The sequence below is a fragment of the Arvicola amphibius genome, chromosome 5 (assembly GCF_903992535.2).
Source record: "Arvicola amphibius chromosome 5, mArvAmp1.2, whole genome shotgun sequence".
In the NCBI taxonomy this organism is placed as follows: domain Eukaryota; kingdom Metazoa; phylum Chordata; class Mammalia; order Rodentia; family Cricetidae; genus Arvicola; species Arvicola amphibius.
The window spans coordinates 111,738,008-111,762,022 of record NC_052051.1 but is presented as its reverse complement, the minus strand read 5'-3'; the positions used below and the strand labels follow the sequence as shown (position 1 = coordinate 111,762,022).

The 24,015-nt window shown below is 41.9% G+C and overlaps 1 protein-coding gene across 3 annotated transcripts; it reads left to right on the top strand.

Annotated features, from left to right (window-relative positions):
- Window positions 1-142: 142 nt before the first annotated feature.
- On the top strand, window positions 143-23,581 carry LOC119814369 (bromodomain-containing protein 8). 3 transcript variants are annotated; one of them, XM_038330003.1, is made up of 22 exons: window positions 147-233; window positions 1,182-1,278; window positions 5,788-5,857; window positions 7,606-7,655; window positions 7,850-7,972; window positions 9,232-9,312; window positions 9,420-9,484; window positions 11,260-11,396; window positions 11,877-12,095; window positions 12,490-12,634; window positions 13,989-14,198; window positions 14,581-14,861; window positions 15,158-15,610; window positions 15,870-15,957; window positions 16,151-16,197; window positions 16,922-17,136; window positions 17,500-17,592; window positions 17,720-17,788; window positions 18,274-18,451; window positions 19,243-19,347; window positions 19,765-19,809; window positions 22,014-23,581. In XM_038330003.1, the coding sequence occupies exons 1-22, from the start codon at window positions 215-217 to the stop codon at window positions 22,071-22,073; spliced, it is 2,850 nt and encodes a 949-aa protein (XP_038185931.1). In that variant the 5' UTR covers window positions 147-214; the 3' UTR covers window positions 22,074-23,581. The 3 variants fall into 3 exon arrangements, with proteins under 3 accessions (XP_038185933.1, XP_038185932.1, XP_038185931.1); XM_038330004.1 differs by lacking the exon at window positions 11,877-12,095 and having other exon boundaries at window positions 146-233; XM_038330005.1 differs by lacking the exons at window positions 13,989-14,198; window positions 19,765-19,809 and having other exon boundaries at window positions 143-233.
- The last annotated feature ends 434 nt before the right edge of the window (window positions 23,582-24,015 follow it).

Genomic DNA, 24,015 nt, shown 5'->3' with positions numbered 1-24,015 from the left:
TCTTTACTTATCGCTAGATTTAGACGTTTCTTTTTTGAGGTTTCAGCTGCTGTACCTTTTCATTTGTTAAAAAAAAAAAATCTTTCCTAGGCTGATTTTATTAGGGCAAACTGACCCACCCACATTACCCAGGAGGCATCGCGAACAGACGCTGGTACCGTATTTCCCAGAGTTCCCTGCATCTTTCCCAAGCGTTGAAGACGTCGAAGCCAAAATGGCGACCGGAACAGGCAGTGAGTATGGGAGCCGCTTTTGCGTTCAAGGCCTTTGTGGAGTCGAGGCTAGGCATCCCATTTCCGTCGTGCACGAAGGGAGCGGGAGGAGTGGGTTGTCAGGGAGTGCAAGGTCTTCAGAGATTTGCCTTCCGTGGCGCGCTTAGGGCCGCCGCCTGGCGTAGGAATGAGCCCGAGGCTGCAGGGAAGCAGCCGGGAAGCCTTTGTGTGCTTGGCGCGCTCGAGGGTAAACATGAAGGCAGGGCCGAGTGCCCTGCGGCTCAGTTGTTTCTCTAGTCAGGTGTGGGAAGCAGTCGCGACGAGATCTGTTAACTGTGGGCGTGTTCTGCCTTGGGGAAAATGCGTTTCGTGTTTTTCAGCCATTTTTTTTTTTTTTTTTTTGCTTTCATCGGCAGTTGGGGGGGGAGGGGCTGAGAGGTAAACAACTTTATGCAAAGTAGGAGGTGGGCAGTATGAGCCTGGCCGCTAGGAATCTTGGGAAATAAGGTTGATTTCAAACTGGGGAACTTTTTTTTTTTTAACGTAATACTGGTTTTTGGCTTTTTTTGCTTTTTTTTTGAGAGCAGACCTTAAAGCCATGGCATTTGAACAAATGGCATTTGAACAACTTAATGCGTCTTTATTGTACAGGTATCCTGGCTAGTAGTGATGATATTTCATTGGAATGGTGAAAATCAAAATTTGGTGATAATAAATGGTTGATGGTAGTATTTCACATTTTTTCGAACAAGATTGAGATTTATTTGTTTTGAGACTGACCCTGGCTGACTTGAAACTCACTATGCAGGCCAGGCAAGCCCTACTCACAGAATTCTGCTTGCTTCTGCTTCCTGAGAATCAGGATTAATACTCCACACTCATCCGGGGGTATTATTTTATATCGGCTTTTAGCTGTTCTGGGACTTAGCACCAGCTCAGTGATCGTTTCTAAGCCTCCTTTATTCCCAGAGCACAAGCTGCTGAGTACTGGCCCAACAGAGCCATGGTCCATCCGAGAGAAGTTGTGTTTAGCGTCTTCTGTTATGAGGAGTGGAGATCAGAACTGGTAAGGAATAAGATACTTGATTTCTTGGACTGTACGACCGAGTGTTTTTTCTTTCATGTTTTGTCTTCTGTGTATCCCTGGCTATCTCAGATCTCGCTCTATAGACCAGGCTGGCCTGCCTCTGCCTCCCCGGTGCTGGAATTTGCTGTGTGTCATCAGCTGAATGAGTATTTCCACCTCAGGGTATTTATTCCTTAAGTTAGTCACTTTAAAGCTTTCTGTAGTAGTCAGCTTCAGCAAACTACAGATCACATACACATTAAATAAACCCACTGAAAGTGGAAACTTTTTGGGTTTTTCCTGTTTTCACAAAGTTGTGCGGCCATCCCTGTAAATCTCTTTACATTTCTCTCTGCTCCCCTTTCCAGAGCAGTCTGCTTTCTTTCCCCATAGATTTGCCTATTCTGAGCATTTCCTGTGCGTATACTATGTAGTCTTCTGGGATTAGCTTTTTGTCAGTTAACCTAGCACTTTCAAGGTTTATGCACATGTAACATACATTAATACTTCTAGTGGTGGTCAGATGATAGTATGAATCATCCCTTCCGTATCTGTGGAGAATTGGTTCCAGGATCCTTGAGGTCATAAAAATGATGGTGACTAAATTCTTTTACATAAGATGCCTTGTATTTGCACGTCGCCAAAACATACTCTCTTGAATACTCCATGTTATCTCTAATACAGTGACATTGCATGCTAATGATTTAGGGCAGTTTCTTAATCTTGAGGTCATGACCCCTTGGCACACCTATTTCCAAGAATATTTACATTATGATTCATAACAGTAGCAAAATTACATTTATGAAGTAGCAGTGAAAATAATTTTAGGGTTGAGGAGTCATCACAACCTGAGGAACTGTATTAAAGGGTCACAGCATTAGGAAGGTTGAGAGCCACTGGTTATGGGAATAAAGTCTGTACATGTTCAATACATGCTTGACAGGCCTTCTCTGTGTAGCCCTGGCTCTTCTGGAACTCGCTGTACTCGCTCTGTGAACCAGGTTGGCCTTGAATTCACAGAGATCCACCTTCCTTGCCTCTCAAGTGCTGGGATTAAAGGCGTGCACCACCACTGTCCAGCTTGTTTGTTTTTAGAAGTGACTATAATGTCTAATCTAGGCTGAGTAAATCCAGAAGTGCACATGCCCTGCCTTTGTTCATTAGCTGACTGCATGTTCATGTCAACTGCATGTTCATGTCAACTGCATGTTCATGTCAACTGCATGTTCATGTCAACTGCATGTTCATTTGGGCTTTCACCTTGGGGCAAATGTGAGTAAGTCTTGGTGGACAGTGTCTTCAGTTCTCCTGAGATCACCCAGGCGAAAGAGTCTCTGGGCCACCTGGTAACTCCTGTTCTAACAGTTTATGAGGAACTGCCAAAATATGGGCACATGAGTGTCGGATCCCCTGGGAGCCAAATGAGGACCTCAGAGTCCCTGGAGTTAGAGCAGTGTGTGTTCTCCTCTGAGCCATCTCTTCATCCCCCTCAAATTTTGGAGAGTAAAGGTACTGGGGATGGGACACGGGACTTTTGTGCATGCTAGGTAAAGAGTCTGCCATCTTACTATATCTTCAGCCATCAAACTTATTTTGGTTTGGTTTGGTTTTTGGTTTTTCAAGACAGGATTTCTCTGTGTTGCTTTGGAGCCTGTCCTGGAACTCACATTGTAGACCAGGCTGGCTTCAAACTACACAGAGATCCACCTGCCTTTGCCTCCTGAGTGCTGGGATTAAAGGCGTGCAGCGCCACCACCTAGCCTGATTTTGATTTTTAAAGACAGAGTCTCACTCTGATCCATAGATAGCTGGCCTCAGACTCAGAGATTCTCCTGTCTATCTTCTGAGTGTTAGGATTAAAGGTGTGTGCTGCCATGTCCAGAAAAAAGTATGGCCCAGGCTGTCTGTTATTCTCCAGCATATTCTACTGGCTTAACATTATTTTATTTTTTAAGCTAAGCTAGCTTAAAACTCCTCCCTATGTAGCCTGGGATGACTTTGAACTCCTGATCCTGCCTCGGCCCCCCTGAATATTATGATTACAGGCATGTACTATGAGGCCCAGTTTTTTTTTTTTAATTGATTTATTTTTATTTTATGTTCATTGGTGTTTTGTCATCAGTGTTGGGTCCCTTGGAACTGGAGCTACAGACAATTGTGAACTGCCATGTGGGTGCTGGGAATTGAACCAGGGTCTTCTGGAACAGCAGTCAGTCAGTTCTCTTTACCACTGAGCCATGTCTCCAGCCTCCGAGGCCCAGTTTTTGAAGTATAGATCAAACCAAGTTTTCATAAGTATACACTAACACACTCAAATAATATATATATATATATATATAGTATATATATATATATATACACACATATATATACTTATTTATTTTAAAGGGTTTATTTATTATGTTCTGCCTTCAGGCCAGAAGAGGACACCGGATCTCTTTATGGATGGTTGTGAGCCACCATATGTTTGCTGGGAATTGAACTCAGGACCTCTGGAAGAGCAACCATCTCTCCAGCCCCCTATTTTTTGTTTGTTTTTTGTTTTTTGAGGCAAATTTTTCTGCATAATAGAAAGAGATAGAGTAAGTGCCGCCCTTTCTGTCGCGGAAGTTTAAACCAGGTTGGCTCAAATTCACAGAGATCCAACCGCCTGCCTCTGCTTCCCGACTGCTGGGATTAAAGGTGTGCACCACCACCTCCTGGCTCAACTAGATAATGTTTTAATTACAGGAAGTTGTACATACATAGATTGGCTCCTGTCCTTTAATTCAGTGGCAATGATCTTGCCTTTGTTCGTGATATTAGTGTTTAGTTTTTCCTTAGTCAGGAAGATAGCTTTAATGTATTTACAGGGCCTAATTGATAGAAAATGCTCTTTGGGGATTTCTTTGGATTGGTTTATATTGACATGGGGTTTCACTTTGTAGCCCTGACTACCTGGTCAGCCATGTAGACCAATACCCAGCTGCTTTGGGGGGAAGGGTGGGGTGGGGCAGCAAAGGGTCTTGTTATTTAGTTCTGTCTGGTCTGATACTCACTATGGGGCTCAGGCCAGCCTCAAACTTATGCTAGCCCCCCTGTTTGTTAGAATTATAATTATAGGGCTGGAGAGATGGCTCAGAGGTTAAGAGCATTGCCTGCTCTTCCAAAGGTCCTGAGTTCAATTCCCAGCAACCACATGGTGGCTTACAACCATCTGTAATGGGGTCTGGTGCCCTCTTCTGGCCTGCAGGCATACACACAGACAGAATATTGTATACACAATAAATAAATATTTTTTAAAAATAGAATTATAAGTATATATTGTACACAGTGAAAAATACTTCATAAAATTTAAACAACTGGTGCATGCTTTTAGTTCCAGCAGTCAGAATTCTGAGGCAAGTGGGTCTCTGAGTTCAAGGCCAGTCTGTTTATAAAATGAGTCCAGGACGGCCGGGCTGTTTCACTAAGAAATTCTATCTCCTAAAAAAACAAAAAACAAACAAAAAGTTGTAGGCTTTTAAGAAACAGTTAAGTATTAATAAAGGTTTTAAATACAGTTTCATAATAAAGGGTTAAGAGAGAGAGAGTGCCTCAGAAGGAAAGGAAGGTGAGAGCAGAGGTGTAGGCTTCCCAAGCAGTCATAAAAGTAAGACATACCAAACATGGGTACTGGTTTCTCAAGGAAGAATGACCAAAGAAATTTTTTTTCTTTTCTTTTTCTTTTCTTTTTTTTTTTTGGTTTTTCGAGACAGGGTTTCCCTGTAGTTTCTAGAGCCTGTCCTGTAACTAGCTCTTGTAGACCAGGCTGGCCTCGAACTCAGAAATCCGCCTGCCTCTGCCTCCCGAGTGCTGGGATTAAAGGCTTTTTTTTAAGAGTCTAGTTGAACTGGATAATTAGTTGGCTCAGAAGTTAAAAGCACTGGCTGCTCTTCCAGAGGTCCTGAGTTTAATTCTCAGCACCCACATGCTGGCTCACAACCATCTCTAAAGTGGGATTTGATGCCCTCTTCTGGCCTAAAGTTGATAGAGCACTCATACATAAAATAAATCTTAAAAAAAAAAAATCCAGGCTGGGGTTATAATTTGGGTATTTGTCTACATATATGAGAGACTGGATACATTGAAGAGTTTTTTTCTAGCATGTAAAGATTTGTAAAGATTCATAGGTGTATGAATGCCACTGTGTGTGGTGCAGAGGTCAGAGAACAAATTGTAGGCATTGATATTTCTTCTTGAACCCCATAGATTTTGGTGACTGAGTTCATATCATCAGGCTCAGCAGAAAGTGCCTTTACCCACTAGGCCTTGAATTGCTTTTTATATAGTTGTGTCATTTTCTGTTGTATTCCAGAACTAGAGCTCTAACTGGTGGAGCACTTACCTAATGTGTGAGTGAACCTCTGTTTTTATTCTCAGCACTGCCAAGTAAATAGATAATGATAAACTCTAGGCTTTGAACTCAGCCTGTCTCTGCACTCGTATTTTTCCTGTTTGATGTATAATAAGGCTTTTCTCATTTGCTAGGGTATCAGTTAGCCGAGCAATCAAGCCTTTTGCAGAACCTGGGCGGCCTCCAGACTGGTTTTCTCAAAAAGTAAGTTCCCAATCAGATGCTCTTCTACCCTCATTGGAATATGAAATTGGTTCTTTACCAGGCTCTGCCTTGTTGTTTACAAGGTTTTCTGTATCATGAAGTAGGGAATGAGTTACAGTGCTAGAGGTTGGGTGTAGTGGCACATACCTGTAATTCTAGAGATTAGGAGATAGGCAAGAGGATATCAACATGTGTAAGACTAGCCTAGTTTACATGGTGAATTTCAAGTCAGCCAAGGCTGCGTAGCAAAGCCCTGCCTCAAGAAAACCAAAAGAAATTATGACTGGGGAAGTGGCTCAGCAGTTAAAGTATTGGCTGTACAAACCCAGAGATTGGAGTTGGGATCCTTAAACCTGCTTACATGCCAAGCATGCCGAGAAGGTGTGGCAGCCCACCAGTTATTACAGTGTTTGGAATGGAAAGGCAGTAAGTAATCCTTGGTGCAAGCTGGCTCTCTAGACTAGTTGAAACAAGGTCTGGTTGGTCCCTACTTCAAAGAATGAGGTAAAGACTGGTTGAGGGAGACCCCCAGAGTTACCTGCACATACATATGAGCTTGTGAACACAGACATTTCCACACATTAAAAAAAAAAAAAAAAAGTAAAAGGGATGAGAAAAAAGGTTCAGTGGTTAAGAGCACCTAACGTTGTTTTAGAGGACTTGGGTTTGGTTCACAAGCATCTGGTGGCTTGTCAATACCTGTAACTCGCGGCTCTGGGCATCCAGTACCTTCTGAGGGCTCTGAGGGCTCATATGAACATACATACAGAGATACAAAAATGAAATAAATTTTAAGTAAAAGTATTTTTAAGATGAGATATTTTAAATTTAATAAAAATAAATAACTTAGCTAGGTCTTGGTGGCACATGCCTTTAACCCCAGCACTTGATAGGTGGGGAGGATCTCTGTGAGTTTGAGGCCAACCTGGTCTACAGAGCGAGTTCCAGAACAGACAAGGATACACAGAGAAACCTTGTCTCAAAAAACAAAACATATTTAAAATATTTTAAAGATTAAAAACAAAAGAAAATACCATTTTTTTCCCCCACTATTTGCTAATCTGGTTATGTATGTATGCAAAAAAGTATTGCAAACTTTTTTTCTTTTTTTTTTTTTTTTTTTTTTGGTTTTTCGAGACAGGGTTTCTCTGCAGCTTTTTTTTTGTTTTGTTTTGGTTTTTTTTGTTGTTTTGGTTTTTGTTTGTTTGTTTGTTTGTTTGTTTTTCGAGACAGGGTTTCTCTGTAGCTTTTGGAGCCTGTCCTGGAACTAGCTCTTGTAGACCAGGCTGGTCTCGAACTCACAGAGATCCGCCTGCTTCTGCCTCCCGAGTGCTGGGATTAAAGGCGTGCGCCACCACTGCCCGGCTCTCTGCAGCTTTTTTAGAGCCTGTCCTGGACCTAGCTCTTGTAGACCAGGCTGGCCTCGAACTCACAGAGATCCGCCTGCCTCTGCCTCCCGAGTGCTGGGATTAAAGGCGTGCGCCACCACCGCCCGGCTTTTTCTAATTTTTATTTAGTAATAATAGTAGTAGTATGTGTCTTACTATATATCCCTGGCAGTCCTAGAACTCACTGTATAGACCAGGCTAACCTTGAACTCAGATCCCCTGCCTCTGCCTCCCACCATGACGAGCTAAGCCACACAGTCTTGAAAAGGTGTATTCACTTAGTCTTATTTTAATTGTTGAAACTTGGAAATCTTGTTTCTTTCGAAGCTTGCTTATCACATCCTCATTTTTTTTTCTTAGCATTGTGCTTCTCAGTACTCAGAGCTCTTAGAGACTACTGAAACTCCAAAGTGAGTATAAACCCAGGTACACATCTGTTTAGTTGGGAAGTGTTCACTATGGAAATCGGTCTTAATTGGGTGAGAAAGGTATACCGGGTGTTGCTTAGGATTAAACGGTAGAAAAGACTGAAAGACTACAAGTAGAAAGAGACACATGTCCTCTTAACTTCAATTTGGATTTATTACTGTTTGATTTTCCACAGACGGAAACGTGGTGAGAAAGGAGAAGTGGTAGAAACTGTTGAAGATGTTATTGTTCGGAAACTGACTGCTGAGAGAGTTGAGGAACTGAAGAAAGTGATCAAGGAAACACAGGAGAGATACAGGTAGTTATCAGATGACTTGTGCTGACTTGGAAAGAAATTAAGAACTGATGTTTGGTATGGTGGCGCATACATTGAATTCCAGCATTCCGGAGGCAGAGGCAGGTGGATCTCTATGATGTTGAGACCAGCCTCCTCTACAAAGTGAGTCCAGGACAGCCAGAGCTTTTTCACAAAGAAACCCTGTTTGGAAAAACAAACAAATATAAAGAATAGTTGTTTTTTGCTTGTTTGTTTGTTTGTTTGTTTGTTTGTTTGTTTTAACTATGTAGTTCTGGCAAGCCTGGAACTCACTATGCAGACCAGGCTCTGATTTCCATAAACTTGGATTAAAGCTATACACAGTACCAGCCATGTGGAGTTTTTTGATTTTTCTTTTTTAAGATTTTTTTTTTTAAATGTGTGTTGGGATTTTGCCTGCATGTATGTCTGTGTGAAGACACTAGATTTCCTTGAACTGAATTACAGACAGTTGTGAACTGTCATGTGACTGCTGGGAATTGGACCTAGGTCCTTTGGAAGAGCAGCTAGTGCTCTTAACTGCTAAGCTACCTCTCCAGCCCCCATACAAGTTTTTAAAATAGCAGATTAAGACATTCCGTTAAAGCCGAGCAGTGGTGGCGCATGCCTTTAATCCCAGCGCTCGGGAGGCAGAGGCAGGTGGATCTCTGAGTTTGAGGCCAGCCTGGTCTACATAGTGAGTTTCAGGACACAGAAAAACCATGTCTTGAAGAAAAAAAACTTAATTGAGTCTGGGAATGTGGTGTATGTCTACTCAACCCAGGAGGCTGAAATAGAAAGGTCACTTGAGACCACAAATTCAGGCCAGCCTGGACTACGTAGCAAGGTCTTTGCTTAGAAAGCAAGACAAGAGTCATGAAGATTGCTTAGCAGATAAAAGCGTGTGATGTACAAGCCTGACAGCTGGAGTGTGATATCTGCACTCACGTAAAAAACTCTAGATGTGGTAGTTTATAGTGGCAGGAAGGAGAGAACCAGTCCCCAAAGTTTGTCTTTTGACCTCGTGTGGAATGTGTCCACCTATACTTGCATGCGCGCACACTCACACTCAAACACACTCTAATCAGTTTCTGAAAAACAGTATTGATAGCTTATGTTTGTTATCCCAACACTTACTTGGGAGACCATGAGAAAGCCTGGTTTACAGAGGGAGACCCTGTTCAAAAAAAGAAAAAGAAGAAAGAAACTTACAAAAAAAAATCATAAAGAGAACCACAGTCTGTTTCTTTTTGTTCTTATAGGCGGCTAAAAAGAGATGCTGAACTAATTCAAGCTGGACACATGGACAGCAGACTTGATGAGCTTTGCAATGACATTGTAATGTAGGTTCCATCTGTGCTCTGTGCCCATTGGCAAAAACCTTTTTTATGAGGGCAGTGTGAACTATGGGGAAGAATTGGAGTTGTCTTACATTCAGTTCTTTCTTCAGGAAGAAGAAATTGGAGGAGGAAGAGGCTGAAGTAAAAAGGAAGGCTACAGATGCTGCATACCAGGGTAAGCTGAGTCTAGTGCCTCTGCCAGCCCTTGATCATAAAGTACTGCATGCTAATGACAGTTGACTGTTCCGTTAGTGTGGTGACCACTACACTATGGAAACTTAGCTATTGATAACATAATGTCTACTATCTTAAATTTACTTGCAAAACTTATCGTGTCTCTCCCCTTCTCCTTTTTTTCCCCTGATAGGTAGGGATTGAACTGAGGGCCTTGTACATGTCCCATAAAGTTAGACTGCCCGGTGGCATTAAATAAATAGACTTTTATCAAGAGGAATTCTACTGTAATTCAAAATGGTCAGAAATCTACACCTTTGTGTTTACCATAACTAGTTTTTGTCTTGTCCCATGACTTCCCAGTTGTAGACTTGGGATCAAGCAAAATGTTTTAGGCTCCTGACTGATCTATCAAAATTGTAGGGCAGTTAAAACTTGCCCTCCTTTCTCTAAAGTTTTTAGTATTTTTGAATCTCTGGAGCAAACTGGCAGTAAACAGGAGAGATATACAAATTTATTGTTTGCATGTGCAGAGAAGCCTCATCAAATAAGGCATGTGGGTAAAGGATGTAACCCAGTAGCCTTGCATGTATGAGGCGTAGTCTTTAGCACCAACAAACAACTAAAAAGAAAAGAGATTTTTGTTATCTTTTTTTCTACCAGAACAAGTCATCCATTAATGTCCAAGAAGACATTAGAAAATGAGGTCTCTTTATATTCTCAGGATCTCTAGTTTACTTGTAGGACTCTCAAGCTTAATAATGATATGCTGAATATAATTTAAGGTTTTATGTTTTTACTTTTTAAATTTTTTATTTTATTTTTATTGGCTTGGTGGTGAGGTACACAGGTGAGTGCCATAGTGTGTATGTATAAATCGAAGGACAAGTTTTGGAAATCCAGTTTCTTCTCCCATCAGGTGGGCCCAGAGATTGAACCTTTACCCACTGAACCCTCTCACTAGCCTTAATTAAAGTTTTAGAACTCGAAGGCCAATAAACAAAAGCCAAACATGGAACTGGATGTGGTGTTGTACATCTTTAATCTAGCATTTGGGAGGCTGGGGGAGGCACATCTCTGAGCCAGTCTGCTTTACAGAGTGGGTTCCAGGCCAGCTAGTGCTACATTGTGAGAACTTGTCTACAAAAGAAAAATAGGAAATCCAGGTATAGTGGTGTATGCCTGTAATTTCAAAATTTGGGAACTGGATCCAAGAAAAAGGTGGGATCAAAAATTCATCTCAGTGAGCCTTGGTGGTGAGGTGGAGAGAAAAATTTAGTGTTCGCAACTATATGGTAGACTACATGGTGTGAACCAGTGAGGTCCTTTCCTCTTTTTAAAAGCAACGCCTTTGGGTCTTTTGGGTGGGGGGTGTGTTCAAGACAGGGTTTCTCTGTAGCTTTGGAGCCTGTCCTGGAACTAGCTCTTGTAGACCAGGCTGGCCTTGAACTCACAGAGATCCGCCTGCCTCTGCCTCTGCCTCCCAGGTACTGGGATTAAAAGCATGCGCCATTACCGCCCACCCGGCTAAAAGCAGACTCTTAAGTCACAGGAGAAGACATTGAGAAGTATATAAAACATTTATATAAACTACTACCCTTGAAGTAGTTAAGTAGTTAATTTGTTTAGTGAGATAATTGCCCTTAGTTTGAAAAATGAAGCTAAAAAAGTAATTAAACTTCTAATCTAGACTTATCATGCTTCTTTAGGGTGTAATAGTGGCTGGTTTCACTTATTTAGCCCTGAAGATTTGGTCTCTATTCACTTATGTTCTAGCTCGGCAAGCAGTAAAAACACCTCCTCGAAGGCTACCAACTGTGATGGTCCGCTCACCTATAGATTCTGCCTCCCCAGGAGGTGATTATCCACTTGGAGACTTGACTCCAAACACTATGGAAGAGGCTACCTCTGGGGTAAGTTTATTTACATTTATTGAAATTGCTTTGCAGAGGGAAATTAAGCCAGCAGTGAGCTGAATAATGGAAAACCACTTTTTGCCTAAAAGCAACTTCTCTTGGTCTGAATGCTAAAGACTATAAGGATGGACCTAAAAGCATTGAGGATTTTGACTTTTTGGTAGATAGGTAAAAAGACTATGTGAATTATTTGTAAATGTATTTAGTCTTAGAAATTTCTGTTAAGAAAGAGATCATTTATTTACAAATAAAATAGTAATAGTTTTTAAAGGAATTTGAAAATAACAGGTTGGATGTAATGATTGGGTTGTGGGTTAGAATGAGTGGAAGAGAAAATACTATGGGAAAGAAGTGTAGGTAGTTTCTGGGTATTTCCATTCAGAACTAATAAAATAATAGACACATTAACACATCCAGATTAGTAGGGAACCTTCCATAGTTTGAGAAGTCAGATAAAGGTTCTCTGTTGTCTCTTAGGTAACCCCTGGGACTTTGCCGAGTACCCCAGTCACCTCGTTTCCTGGGATTCCTGACACCCTTCCTCCAGGCTCTGCACCCTTAGAAGCCCCCATGACCCCAGTAACAGATGATTCACCCCAGAAAAAGATGCTTGGACAGAAAGCAACTCCACCCCCCTCCCCTCTGCTGTCAGAGCTCTTGAAGAAGGGCAGCCTCCTGCCTACTAGCCCCAGACTGGTATGGAGACTTCTGTGGGTGTTTGAGAGCTGTGGTGATTTAGTACTTGGAAGGGAATGCCTGGGCCCTTAAATATGACCTGGGGTAAAACAAAAACAAAACAAAAAACAGGAGTGTCCTAGTTAAAGGTTAACTTTAAAAAAAAAAAAGTGCGTTAAGTTGGTCCTTGGCTCCTAAGGTATCTGAATGATAATTATTTGTGATTTTTCTTCCCCCAGAGAACTCTTGTCACTTAAGTTCTAAACATTATAGTTTAGAGTTTCCCTTCTATCTTAAAGTATTTTTGTGGATACTAAGTTTTAGTTTCAAGAGGTTTGTTTGAGCACTGGAGCGTTTGGGGAAGTGGTAGTGAAAGAACTTGAGTGTAGCCTTCACCTCTGTTCTTCCCTGGTAGGTCAACGAGAGTGAGATGTCTGTGGCTTCCGGCCATCTGAACAGCACAGGTGTTCTCCTGGAGGTAGGCGGGGTTCTTCCCATGATACATGGTGGGGAGATACAGCCAACAACCAGTGCCGTTGCAGCCTCCCCTGCTGCCTCAGGTAAGTTATTGTTCATGCTTCTCATGTTTATTATAAAGAAAATAGTCATGTATTTAAGGCCAAATTACAGTTTTTAGATTGCTTTGGAGCTAGCTTTTCTATTAACATAGTGCTTGAGATTATTGACCCATTTCATATGTGAAATATTGATAGCTTTAATTACCACAGTATAGGTGATAAAAAGAACAATAAAGTTGATAGTGAAGTTATTTCTCTGTGCCTTGTAAAATGTGAAAAGATGCTTGAGATCCCTGAAATTATAAAATAGGGGAAAGAGGTTTAGAACCAGAGATCTGGACTTCAATCTCATGTCTTTCGTACAATTGATTTTGTGGCCCTGGATAGATAACTCTTGAGGCTTAGTTCCCTGTTTTATTAATGTTGGTAATATATTAAATTAGTTCTTGCAAAACTGTGGAAAGATACTAGAGACCCTGGAGATTATAAAATAAGGGAAAAGAGATTTGGAACTAGAGACCTGGTTTGAATCTCAAATCTACCATACTGTTGGTTTTGTGACATTTGACAGGCAACCTAACTACTGGAGAGTTAGTTTCCTGTTTTATTTGTGGTTGCATATATTTTTTACAGGGCTGTGTTAAGAATTAAATGAGAGAATGTGAAGCAAAAATAGTAATACCATGTGAACATTACATTAGAGATTGGGTAGGGTCTGTTGGTGCACTCCTTTAATCCCAGCTCTCGGAATGCAGAGGCAGATGGATCTCTTATGAGTTTGAGGCCAGCCTGGTCTACAGAGTAAGTTCCAGGACAGCCAGGACTACATAGAAACCCTGTCTCAAAAACCCAAAATAACTCCCTCCCACCCCCCGCAAAACAAAACACACTGGTATTGATTGAAGTGGAGCATGGGTGGTGTACAGTGTGCTGAACTTCAGCAGGAGTTGCAGGGCTTTTCCTCACTTTTCTTTTTCTTCCTTTTTTTGTCTTGTTTTTGAGACAGGGTCTTGCTATAGAGTTCAGACTGTCCAGGATTTTGCTTTGTAGCCATGGAGCTCTTTCTTCCTCAGGCTCTTGCCTGTCATACTAGTCATTTTATTTTATTTTATTTTATTTTATATTTAGTGTGTATGTGTGTATTTTTCCTTAGAGAAAATGGCTACCTGTTTTTGCTATAGATAGTGTATAATCTGGCACTTGGGTTCAATCCTAGCTTGGAGGAAGATCCTAGGTGAGGTTAAAGAAAGTAAGGATGTGGTTATGAGTTTATTCAACACAGGAGTTACTTTCATTCTTTGAAACTGTAAAAAAATATTGATTGAGTCCTCGAGTGGCTATTGCTTCTTGTTCATGTGCTTTCTTCCCTCATTTTGTGTACCTCTTTGTCTGTTAGGTGCTCCCACTCTTTCCCGGCTTTTAGAAGCTGGTCCTACACAGTTCACCACTCCTCTTCCTTCCTTCACTACTGTTGCCAGTGAGCCTCCAGTTAAACTTGTGCCACCCTCTGTAGAGTCTGTGTCCCAGGCTACCATTGTCATGATGCCTACGCTGCCAACACCATCCTCTGCTCCAGCTGGCTCCACTCCTGAAAGTGTAGCTCCAGGTTCGTCCCTGACCCACGCCCTGAGCAGCCACAGGACCAAACTTTAGTTAGAGAAAGGTGACCAAGAGCATTATCTCCCTAGATACTTCTCTTCTGTTCTCGTAGACTTGGATCATCTGCATCCTTAGAAAAACAAGGATAGAAGTGGGTGGGTATTAAGTGAGTTGGGTGGGGAGGGTTAAGTGTGGAAACATAAGCAGGCTTGAGGATGTATTCTCACCTCACTCTGTAAAGAAAATCAGGGCGAAGAAAACATGGGCAAAAGTGAGTTTTTAACCTTAAGTGTGTCTGACCTTTAGTGTCTACAGCTCTGGTGTGATCTCCGGGTGGTCATTTAGTAATGGATAAGCTTCTGAATTGCTGTTTTCTTCCTGTTAATCAGTGAGTCAGCCTGACCCCTGTGTTCCTCTGGAAGCCGTGGGGGATCCGCATACTGTGACTGTTTCCATGGATAGCAGTGAAATCTCCATGATCATTAATTCTATCAAAGAAGAGTGTTTCCGATCAGGGGTAGCAGAGGCTCCTGGTGGATCAAAGGCTCCAAGCATAGATGGAAAGGAAGATTTAGATCTGGCTGAGAAGATGGATATTGCTGTGTCTTACACAGGTGAAGAGTTGGATTTTGAAACAGTTGGAGACATTATTGCCATCATTGAAGACAAGGTAACTATTTAGCAAAATCCTAAAATGTCTTCAGGGTACTCTGCCTTTCTTTGATTTTCTTAGTAAGGATTATTTAATTGCACTTGTCCATTTTTATCTTTATAATCTGATGTACTACTTATCTTCCCTGCTGTCCTGCTTACTTGTTTGCTCAGCACAAGTGTCTGTCCACTGGTTGCTTCCTCTAAATGGTAAAAGTAGAAAAGTAGCTTTAGATTCAGCATCTGATTCTATAGTTAGACTGGGGAGACTTGGGCTTTTTCTGTGCTCTCAACAGTTTGTATATTGTGGGACAGGTCGATGATCACCCTGAAGTGCTGGATGTGGCAGCTGTAGAAGCAGCACTATCATTCTGTGAAGAAAATGATGATCCGCAGTCCCTGCCTGGCCCTTGGGAGCACCCTATCCAGCAGGAACGGGAAAAGCCAGCACCTCTTCCAGCACCAGAAATGACAGTCAAACAAGAGAGGCTAGACTTTGAGGAAACAGAAAACAAAGGAATTCATGAACTGGTAGACATCAGGGAATCAGGTGTTGAGATTAAGATGGAGCCTGCAGAGCCAGAGCCAGGCATGTCAGGGGCTGAGATAGTAGCTGGAGTTGGTCCAGTCTCAAGTATGGCGCCACCAGAACTCAGGAGTCAAGACTTAGATGAAGAACCTAGAAGTTCTGCAGCTGGAGAGATTGGTGAAACAGATGGTTCCAGTGGGAAAGACGATGAGATGCCACTTTCAACTGTGAAGACAGAGGTATTTATATGAATGGGCTGGGAAGAGAGGAGGAGGGTTGTGATTTAGGCAACTTAGGCTCTTGGATTCCTGAGTCTTGACATGTTGCACATAGCCAAAGCCATAGGCTGCAAGTAGTACATACCAAGGCGATCATCAAAACATTAGATAAGGAGGACTGAGGATTTTTTTCTGTGATCTCATTGTCGTTAGAGAATGAACTGTGAGACTTCTAACAGTTTATTAGTAATTAAGATACTTAATCTCTTTTGCTTTTCAGGCATCTCCTGAAAGCTTGTTGTCTCCATCACATGGCTCAAATCCAATTGAAGATCCTTTAGAGGATCCGCACAAGTTTGAAATATCAGGTGAGTAAAGAAACTTTATGTCTAGCTTGAAATCTCTTCCTTTTGGCTTCTCAGGGTTTGTGGGTTGTGGGCAAGTAAAGGAGTAAGACAGGACAGCATGGAAAGAAAGGAGAGCTGCAGGGAAGGATCGTGGTCCACAGGAAGGGGAAGGCTAAGGTACAGAATCTTCAGGTAGTCTTTCTCTCCTCTGCAGACTCATTGAAAGAAGAATCAGGGACTATTTTTGGAAGCCAGATAAAGGTATTTCAGACTTTTCTTTATTATTCTTGCCTTATGATTAGATTTTTCCACACTGTTATTAAATGAATTTTGGTAAATTCTTATCTTTACCTTCTGGTAAACCTGGTAGGGAGTTGGATGAGGAGAAACTGTAGCAGACAGTCTGGCCTAATGGGAGTACTATGGCAGCATGTGCTTCCCGTGAGAGTTTCTCTATATAGCGCACACATCCAGAATGACTCAGAGTGAATAGAGGTGCCAGGAGGAACATTTGGGGAGTCAGGTTACAATTTAGACTACAGAAAGAGAATTACCTGGTTTTACCTTAGAATTACTAAAGTAGTGGTAACAAATTTAAAGTAATGTGAGGTGAGCTTGCTCCATCAGCAAAGATATGAAATAAAATGATTATAAAATGATTTTTGATAACTTTGTACCCAGGGTCAGAGTTCCTCTCAAGAGCAAGGGGAAAGAAGGAACGCCTCTTAGCTTAGTCTTAAGTAAGTAGCTTTTTTTTTTTTTCTTCCTTTAAAAAAGGTCCTGGGCTGTATTCTTTGTCCAGGTTATAAATTACTTTGCCTTACTTAGTCAGTTAAGTAGAGGGTAGTATAAGTGATAGAGGGCTCAGCCAAAAAAGTGTGAGGCCATTTCTAGAGCTGATCTAACCCAAAAACAGATCTCACCTAATAATGGTTTGGTAGGTAGCTTTGCTTGCATTTGTTGACTGATGCACACTATATCTAAGGATGCTCCAGGTGATGAGGAGGAAGAAGATGGAGTCAGTGAAGCAGCTAGCCTAGAGGAACCTAAGGAAGAGGATCAAGGAGAAGGCTATTTGTCTGAGATGGATAATGAACCCCCTGTGAGCGAAAGTGATGATGGCTTTAGTATACATAATGCCACACTGCAGTCACACACACTGGCAGACTCTATCCCAAGTAGCCCTGCCTCTTCACAGTTGTGAGTATATGTGATTCCTCTTTTTATTTTTAGATGGGGTCTCCTGTACCCTGGGCTGGTGTGCAGTTTTTATTAACATAGCTGAGTGTGTTCTAGAGTGCCTACTCCTCTAGCTCCTGTCGCCCAAATGCTGAAATTACAGTTATAGGTGTGAACAACTATGCTTGCCCTGTGTGCGTGTGCGTGCATGTGTGTCTGTGTGGTGTTTGGGGGCATTGAACTTTTGAATGCTAGACAGGCATTCTATCTTTAGCCTTAATTTTGCTTGTTATTTTCCCTTTCTCAGCTTGAAACAAATTGTTGAAGAGAAGTAGGACGTTGTTTTTCTCCTTATGCTTAGTAGTACCCCTGTGTCTATTTCAGCTCTGTGTGCAGTGAAGACCAAGAAGCAATTCAGGCTCAGAAAATATGGAAGAAAGCCATTATGCTTGTGTGGAGGGCTGCAGCAAATCATAGGTGAGCAGGCATTACCATCTCCTCATTGTAGGCTTAGGAAGTTAAAGTTATTTCAGTAAGCTATGAGACTGCTGATGTTTTTCCTTTTGGGGAATAAATCAGAAATAAACATATTCTTTTTGGACAGGTATGCCAATGTGTTCCTGCAACCTGTTACAGATGACATAGCACCTGGCTACCATAGCATTGTGCAGAGGTAAGCCATAGTCCAGCTAACGTGCCTGACTTAAAATTTGTGTAGACTTAAGTGAATTTTGCTTTAGGTAGTAAATTTAAAGCAAGGGTGTTTCGTTTTGAGACAGGGTCTTACTATATATCACCCTGGTTGGCCTGGGACTCCATAGACCATGCTAGCCTCAAAGTCACAGAAAGTGAGTAGTTCCTGCCTCTGCCTCCCACGTGCTGTGATTGGTAAAGGCTAGTAGTATTAGTGTTGAGCTGACCATTGCAGTGGCTGATTGCCATCGATAGTCTAAAAGAATTAATTATCTTTTATTACTTTTCTTGATGCCTAGTATGCAGATTGGCTTTTGAGGGAATTGAATACATGCTTTTAGATCTTGGTAGCTGAAACTGAAGGTTTATGTGAACAGGACTACATAGTGATACTGTATTCAGAAATCAAAGTGAAATCCTCCCTCCACAGCCAATTAGCCCTGTTTGTTTATTTATTTTTTTTAGACCTATGGATTTGTCAACCATTAAGAAAAACATTGAAAATGGACTGATCCGCAGCACAGCCGAGTTTCAGCGTGACATCATGCTGATGTTTCAGAATGCTGTTATGTATAATAGCTCAGACCATGATGTATATCACATGGCAGTAGAGATGCAGAGAGATGTCCTGGAACAGATCCAGGTACATTGAGGCTCATTTTTGTTTCAGTAGGGATGAAGTGAAGGGAAGAATCATAATGGTGACTTTGCTTGTAGTAGGCATCAGGAGCACAGGTAAGTCATTTTTCTCTTACTGGAGTTGTATAGGTTTTATCGGTTTGATGGAAAAATTATAATAGAAATTCTATCTTTCTTGGGCAAATGAATTCAGTTTTTGTTGTTGCTGCTGCTATTTTGCTCTTGTTGCTAGAGATTCAAACTAATGCTTCACACGGCCTCCACAAATGCTGTACCACTGAGCTATATCACGTCCACACCACACCCAGTTTATTCATACTAGGAGTCAAGCCCAGGCAGGGCTTCATGTGTGCTGAACAAGCACTGCTTTATCTAAGCTATTTCCCTGGCCCCCTCTGAAGTTTTCAAATCAGTTTTTAAGGTAAGGCTAAGGATATTTTTAGTTACATAAAATACTCTGGCACAGAGTTCATAATCCCTATTTGTCACAAGAAGTCTACTTCAGTCTTAACAATTGTCTCACCACACATCCTCATGATGCTGACCTTGGAGGACTGGTGTGTCTTTGTTAAGTCTGCCAAGTGACTTTAATTGCTAAAAAGTCTTTGTTTTATTTTATTTTATTTAAAAGCTACTTTCGGCTTCTAAATTCTGTAGGAACAGTTAGAATTAAGCCTTTTAGTAAGCCAAGAAGTATTGACTAGAAGAGTGTATAAGTGTAGTCACAAAACCTTGAGTATGTTGGTTCTTTCCTGCTGGATCTTTGTGGTCAAACTTTTTTTCTTCTCTCTACAGCAATTCTTGGCCACACAGTTGATTATGCAAACATCTGAATCTGGAATCAGTGCTAAGAGTCTTCGGGGGAGAGATTCTACCCGAAAACAAGATGCTTCAGAGAAGGTATGAGTATGGAGACAGAAATGAAGTCGAAAACATCCAGAGAACCTTAAGTTCCTTCTATATTGCTAACATTCTGCAAGCCAGTGGTGTGCAGACGGGTGTGAGGGTGGGGAGGCTTGCTTCTGTCTGCTGAGGACATGTGCTGTGACGCAAGGGAAACTTTGATTTGAGTGCATGAGTTATTAACCCTCTAGGAGAGTGCTGTCAGGGTGGGAGTGAAGTAGTTCATAGCAGTTGGTGACCTAGCTCCTGTTCTGGGGTCCTATGGCTGTGGGATCTCTTTCCTCTTGCTCTTGAGTTTTACATTTTTGTCTTTGTGCTGTGTGTGTGGTGCTTTTGCCTCTGTCCTGAGGTTTGGGGTGCTTGTGGCTGAGAGTTTCTGTGGAACCTGATCAGTATTTGTTTGTCCTCTAACAGGACAGTGTCCCCATGGGCTCTCCTGCCTTCCTTCTCTCTCTCTTTGTAAGTATTGAATGGCTGCAAGGGGTGATGTTGCCAGAAAGATTCTCAGCTTCTGCTGGGCCTGGGTGGCAGAGGGAAATCCAACATGCAGACTGTGGCAATGTCTTGAAATTCTTTTTATCCATTGAATAAGAAACTCTTCTTCTGCATTCTAGTCTCTTTGCACGTGTTGTGTGTATGTGTGTGTTTGTTGGAGGCGGGGGCTGGCGAGCTGGGTGGCTGAGAAGGAACTGACTAAAAGATCACTGCACTGAAGTATGAAGTGTTCTTAGAGTAAAGGACCTGGGATGCACCTGCTCCTCATTTCTTGCTTCCACCTTTTACCAGTTCTTTACTTACAAGTGGAAGATAGCTCAGAGCAGCAGCTGCTACCTGGCGTTTTTGGCATTTTCCTCGTGTTGGCAGATATTTAACACATACCTTTCCATTTCCTCCTAACTAAACTGAGAGACTTAACACACAAACCCTCAGTAAAATTAAGCTAAAGATCTCAGTGGTCAAGGCACTTGCCGTGGGAGTCTGGTGACCTGAATTTGATCTACAGACCCCAGAGAAAATGGAAGAAGAGTACTAACTCCATGGAATTGTCCTCTGAACTCCACATGTACACATGGTGTACGTGTTCCTACATATACATGACACACAGTGATGGCAGTTCTTTAAAAACTTCTTTAAAGATCTCAGTAGCAGTGACCACTTGGGTGTAATAATTGCTGATGAGATTATAGATAAACATAAAAGTTCTAGCCTAAAGGTTTTTTGGTTTTTCGAGACAGGGTTTCTCTGTAGCTTTGGAGCCTATCCTGGAATAGCCTAAAGGTTTTTATTCTTTTGCTCTATAAATTAAATGGCTGACTCTTCATGGTAGAGCAGTGAAGTAAGGGAAAGACCATGGTGAAAACTGTACAGTCTTAAGATCATTGGATAATATTTGAGGCCTTGTTTTTCTCATCTGTGTGATGAAAGTAATAATGAGTTGAGGGCCAAGAGGATTGCCCGCAGGATCAAGGAATGCCTAGGCTATAGAGTAAGACCCTGTCTCCAAAGAGAGCAAGAGGGAGGGAGTACTAAAGAGATGCTCAGAAGTTAAGAACACTGGCTGCTCTTGGAGAGGATCTGGGTTGGGTTTCCAGCGCCCACATAGTGCTCACAACTGCCTGTAATTCCAGTTTCAAGGAACCCAAAGCCCTTTTCTGGCCTCCACAGGCACTGCATGCTTGTGGTGCACGTATACACATGCAGGCAAAACATTCATACACATTAAATGAAAATAAGGCTTTAAAAAAAAGAAGAAGAAAGAAAGAATAAGATTGAGATAACCTGTCCAGCCTACCTCACAGGGATGTTGTGAGGATAAAATAAGTTATGAAACTAACTTGGGGGAAAAAAATAAAGTGTTACACAAATGCAAGGTGTTATTTCTAACTGTTGGCTATTGACAACTTAATGTTCTAAAAAAATTTTAATCCTTGCATATTAGAAATACAGAAATGGTCCAGCCCAGCCAAAGTGTTCACTAGTTCATCTTGCCTATAGACCTGTACCACAAACAGAACACTGTGATGTCTATTCTTTCTTATTGGCCTGCAACAGTGACTCTGGATTCTCATTCGAGTGGCTGGCTATTGCAAGGCCAGTTAATAGGATCTTTTATCTATTGAAGACAGCAAAGTTTTGCACAAGAGGAAGGAGCTGGGCTGCAGGGAGAGAGCAGCAAATGGAAAGAAGCCTGATTGTCCTGATCTCATGGAAAGCAACGGTCAGGAGGTGCTAGGGAACTAGTGCCAGGGTCAGTCTGCAGGAAAGGCCTTTCTTATAGGGACCAGCAACTGGACAGGTATGTTAGCCAAGAACCTCACTCTCCACTGCCCTTTCTGCCTCTCCTACTTTGCATTTTCTCTTCCTGTTCTTACACACAATGTGGGCCTGGGTGGGATGACTGGTAGTCATTCTGTGGGACCCCAGGTGAATACGAAGGCCTTTGTGTTGGCATGAGGAAGATACTGTCTTACAGTTCACTCACAGAATACCAGTGTTCTTTTAGCTGCTCTGGAGAACAGAAAATCCCTTCCACTTCATCCCTTTGGTACTCTCTGCAGATCCATTCCCCCAAGAAATCAAATTCCCAGCATTCCTGTTGTATGTTGTCTCTTACCGTGTAACTAACTCACTCATGTTTCCTTCCTTTCTTTGATATTGTCTAGGATGGGGGAACCAGGGGACGCCGCTGTGCCATTGAAGCAGATATGAAGATGAAGAAGTGAAACCTCAGAGTTCCCTCTTTGAGCTGAACCTGAAACAAGACATAGCTTGGGGCTTGTGGGCTCAGATCCACATTTGATCTTAGTCAAAAGGCTGAGAAACAGTTATGGGTCCAGAAGAGAAGGTGCCTGAGCCAAATGACATGAGTTGAGAAAATCTCTTTTCAGAGAGTTGGAGTAGCACAGTTGCCCGTTTTAGGGCAAAAATCATGGGCTGTGTTAATGCCCTACTGTGTAGCTAGCAGATTGTAGCTAATTTGTACTGTCTTGTGAAGTGTACAGACTTTTTTAAAGAATAAACCTGTGAAGTGTGTGTATATAACAAACAGAAGGAAAACTCTGGCCTTTGGTGTGTCCTTTGTGTTTGAAATGTGTTTTCTTCACCACGGTAACTAATTATGAGGGATGGATTGTTAGAGCTGAGGAGTGGGTTTATAAGCTGTTTGCGGCAACTGAGAAGAGGTGAGTAGCTGAGACTAAACTCGCGATTAGCGTTTTTAAAAGAATAACTGCTATTGTATTGGACTTTTCTTGAATGTTTGGAAAATGTGAAGATTATCGGGATCTAGTTCATACAATTCCTTAGGGATTAGAGCATGGACAAAGGCAGCAGAATAGGGCAGGAATGTTTCAAGCCAGGGCTATCTTTGCTCATGCTATTGTTGTTGTTGTTTCCTTTTGTTTTTGTTTTTCAAGACAAGGTTTCTCTGTAGTTTTTTTGGAGCCTGTCCTGGAACTAGCTCTTGTAGACCAGGCTGGCCTTGAACTCACAGAGATCCTCTGCCTCCCAAGTGCTTGGATTAAAGATGTGTACCACCACCACCCACACTATTGGTATTTCTGTAGGTAGAACTCATGCACAATATTCTTCTGTTTTTTGATGTGGAGTCTGTATTTTGACAAGGCTAGCCTAGAGCTAAAAAATCCTCCAATTTTAATTTCCCCAGTAGTTTGGATTACAGATGTGTGTACCACACTGGGCTAAAACTGCTCAAGCAACAACAACAGAAACTTACTGATTTATGTAAAGGTTAGTTTCTGAGAGGAAGTTTAGGGCCAGGCGTGTATTTTGGTAGTATAGTGGTACAGCTCAACTAGTTCTTGGCAATCTCCAGTGCTGGGGGAAAGAAATCACTTGAAAACAGCATGGCTCATACCAGTAACCCTAGCACTTGGGAACTGGGGCAGGAGGATAGCTGATAGTTTGAGGCCAGACTGAACTTCAGAAGGCGCTCTTGTCTCAAAACTACATTGGTGGGGCCTGCATGGTGTCTCAGTGGGTTCAGGTATCTGCTATCCCTGCAACCCACATGGTGGGAGGAAAGACCTGACTTCTGCAAATTGTGCTGTCACCTCCACACACAGTGGGGTGTGTGTTCTCATATGTATACGTGTCTGTGCACACACAAGTGTAATTAAAATTTTTTAAAAATGTATTAAAAACCTTGTAACCTTAGTTTTATCTATCCTAACTTCTGTTTCTAAATAAAAATATTCATCAGTAAAATGAACTAGTATGAACCTTTTTAAAAATAAAATTACTAATAGGTCATGCTTTAATTCTTTATTCTTCTTTGAGGAAAAAGGTTTAAGAAGAATATGCCTAAAGCTAGGTGTGGTGGTACACGCCTTTAATCCCAGCATTTGTGAGGCAGGGGCAGGTGGATCTCTTGTGAGTTCGAGGCCAGCCTGGTCTACATAGTGAGTTCCAGGCTAGCCAGGGCTACCTAGGTGAGACCCTGTCAAAAAAAAAAAAAAAAAAAAAAAAAGATGTGCCTAGAAGTCACGAGTCTTACTGCCTAAAATAGAACTGTTTGTAAATTTGAGGGTTTGGGATGTGGTTTAGAGTTTATGAATGATGCCTTGACTTTGATTCCTAGTCCTTCATGTACCATTGTGACCCAAGCCTATTCCTGGCACTTAGAAGGTAGATAAGGAGCATCAG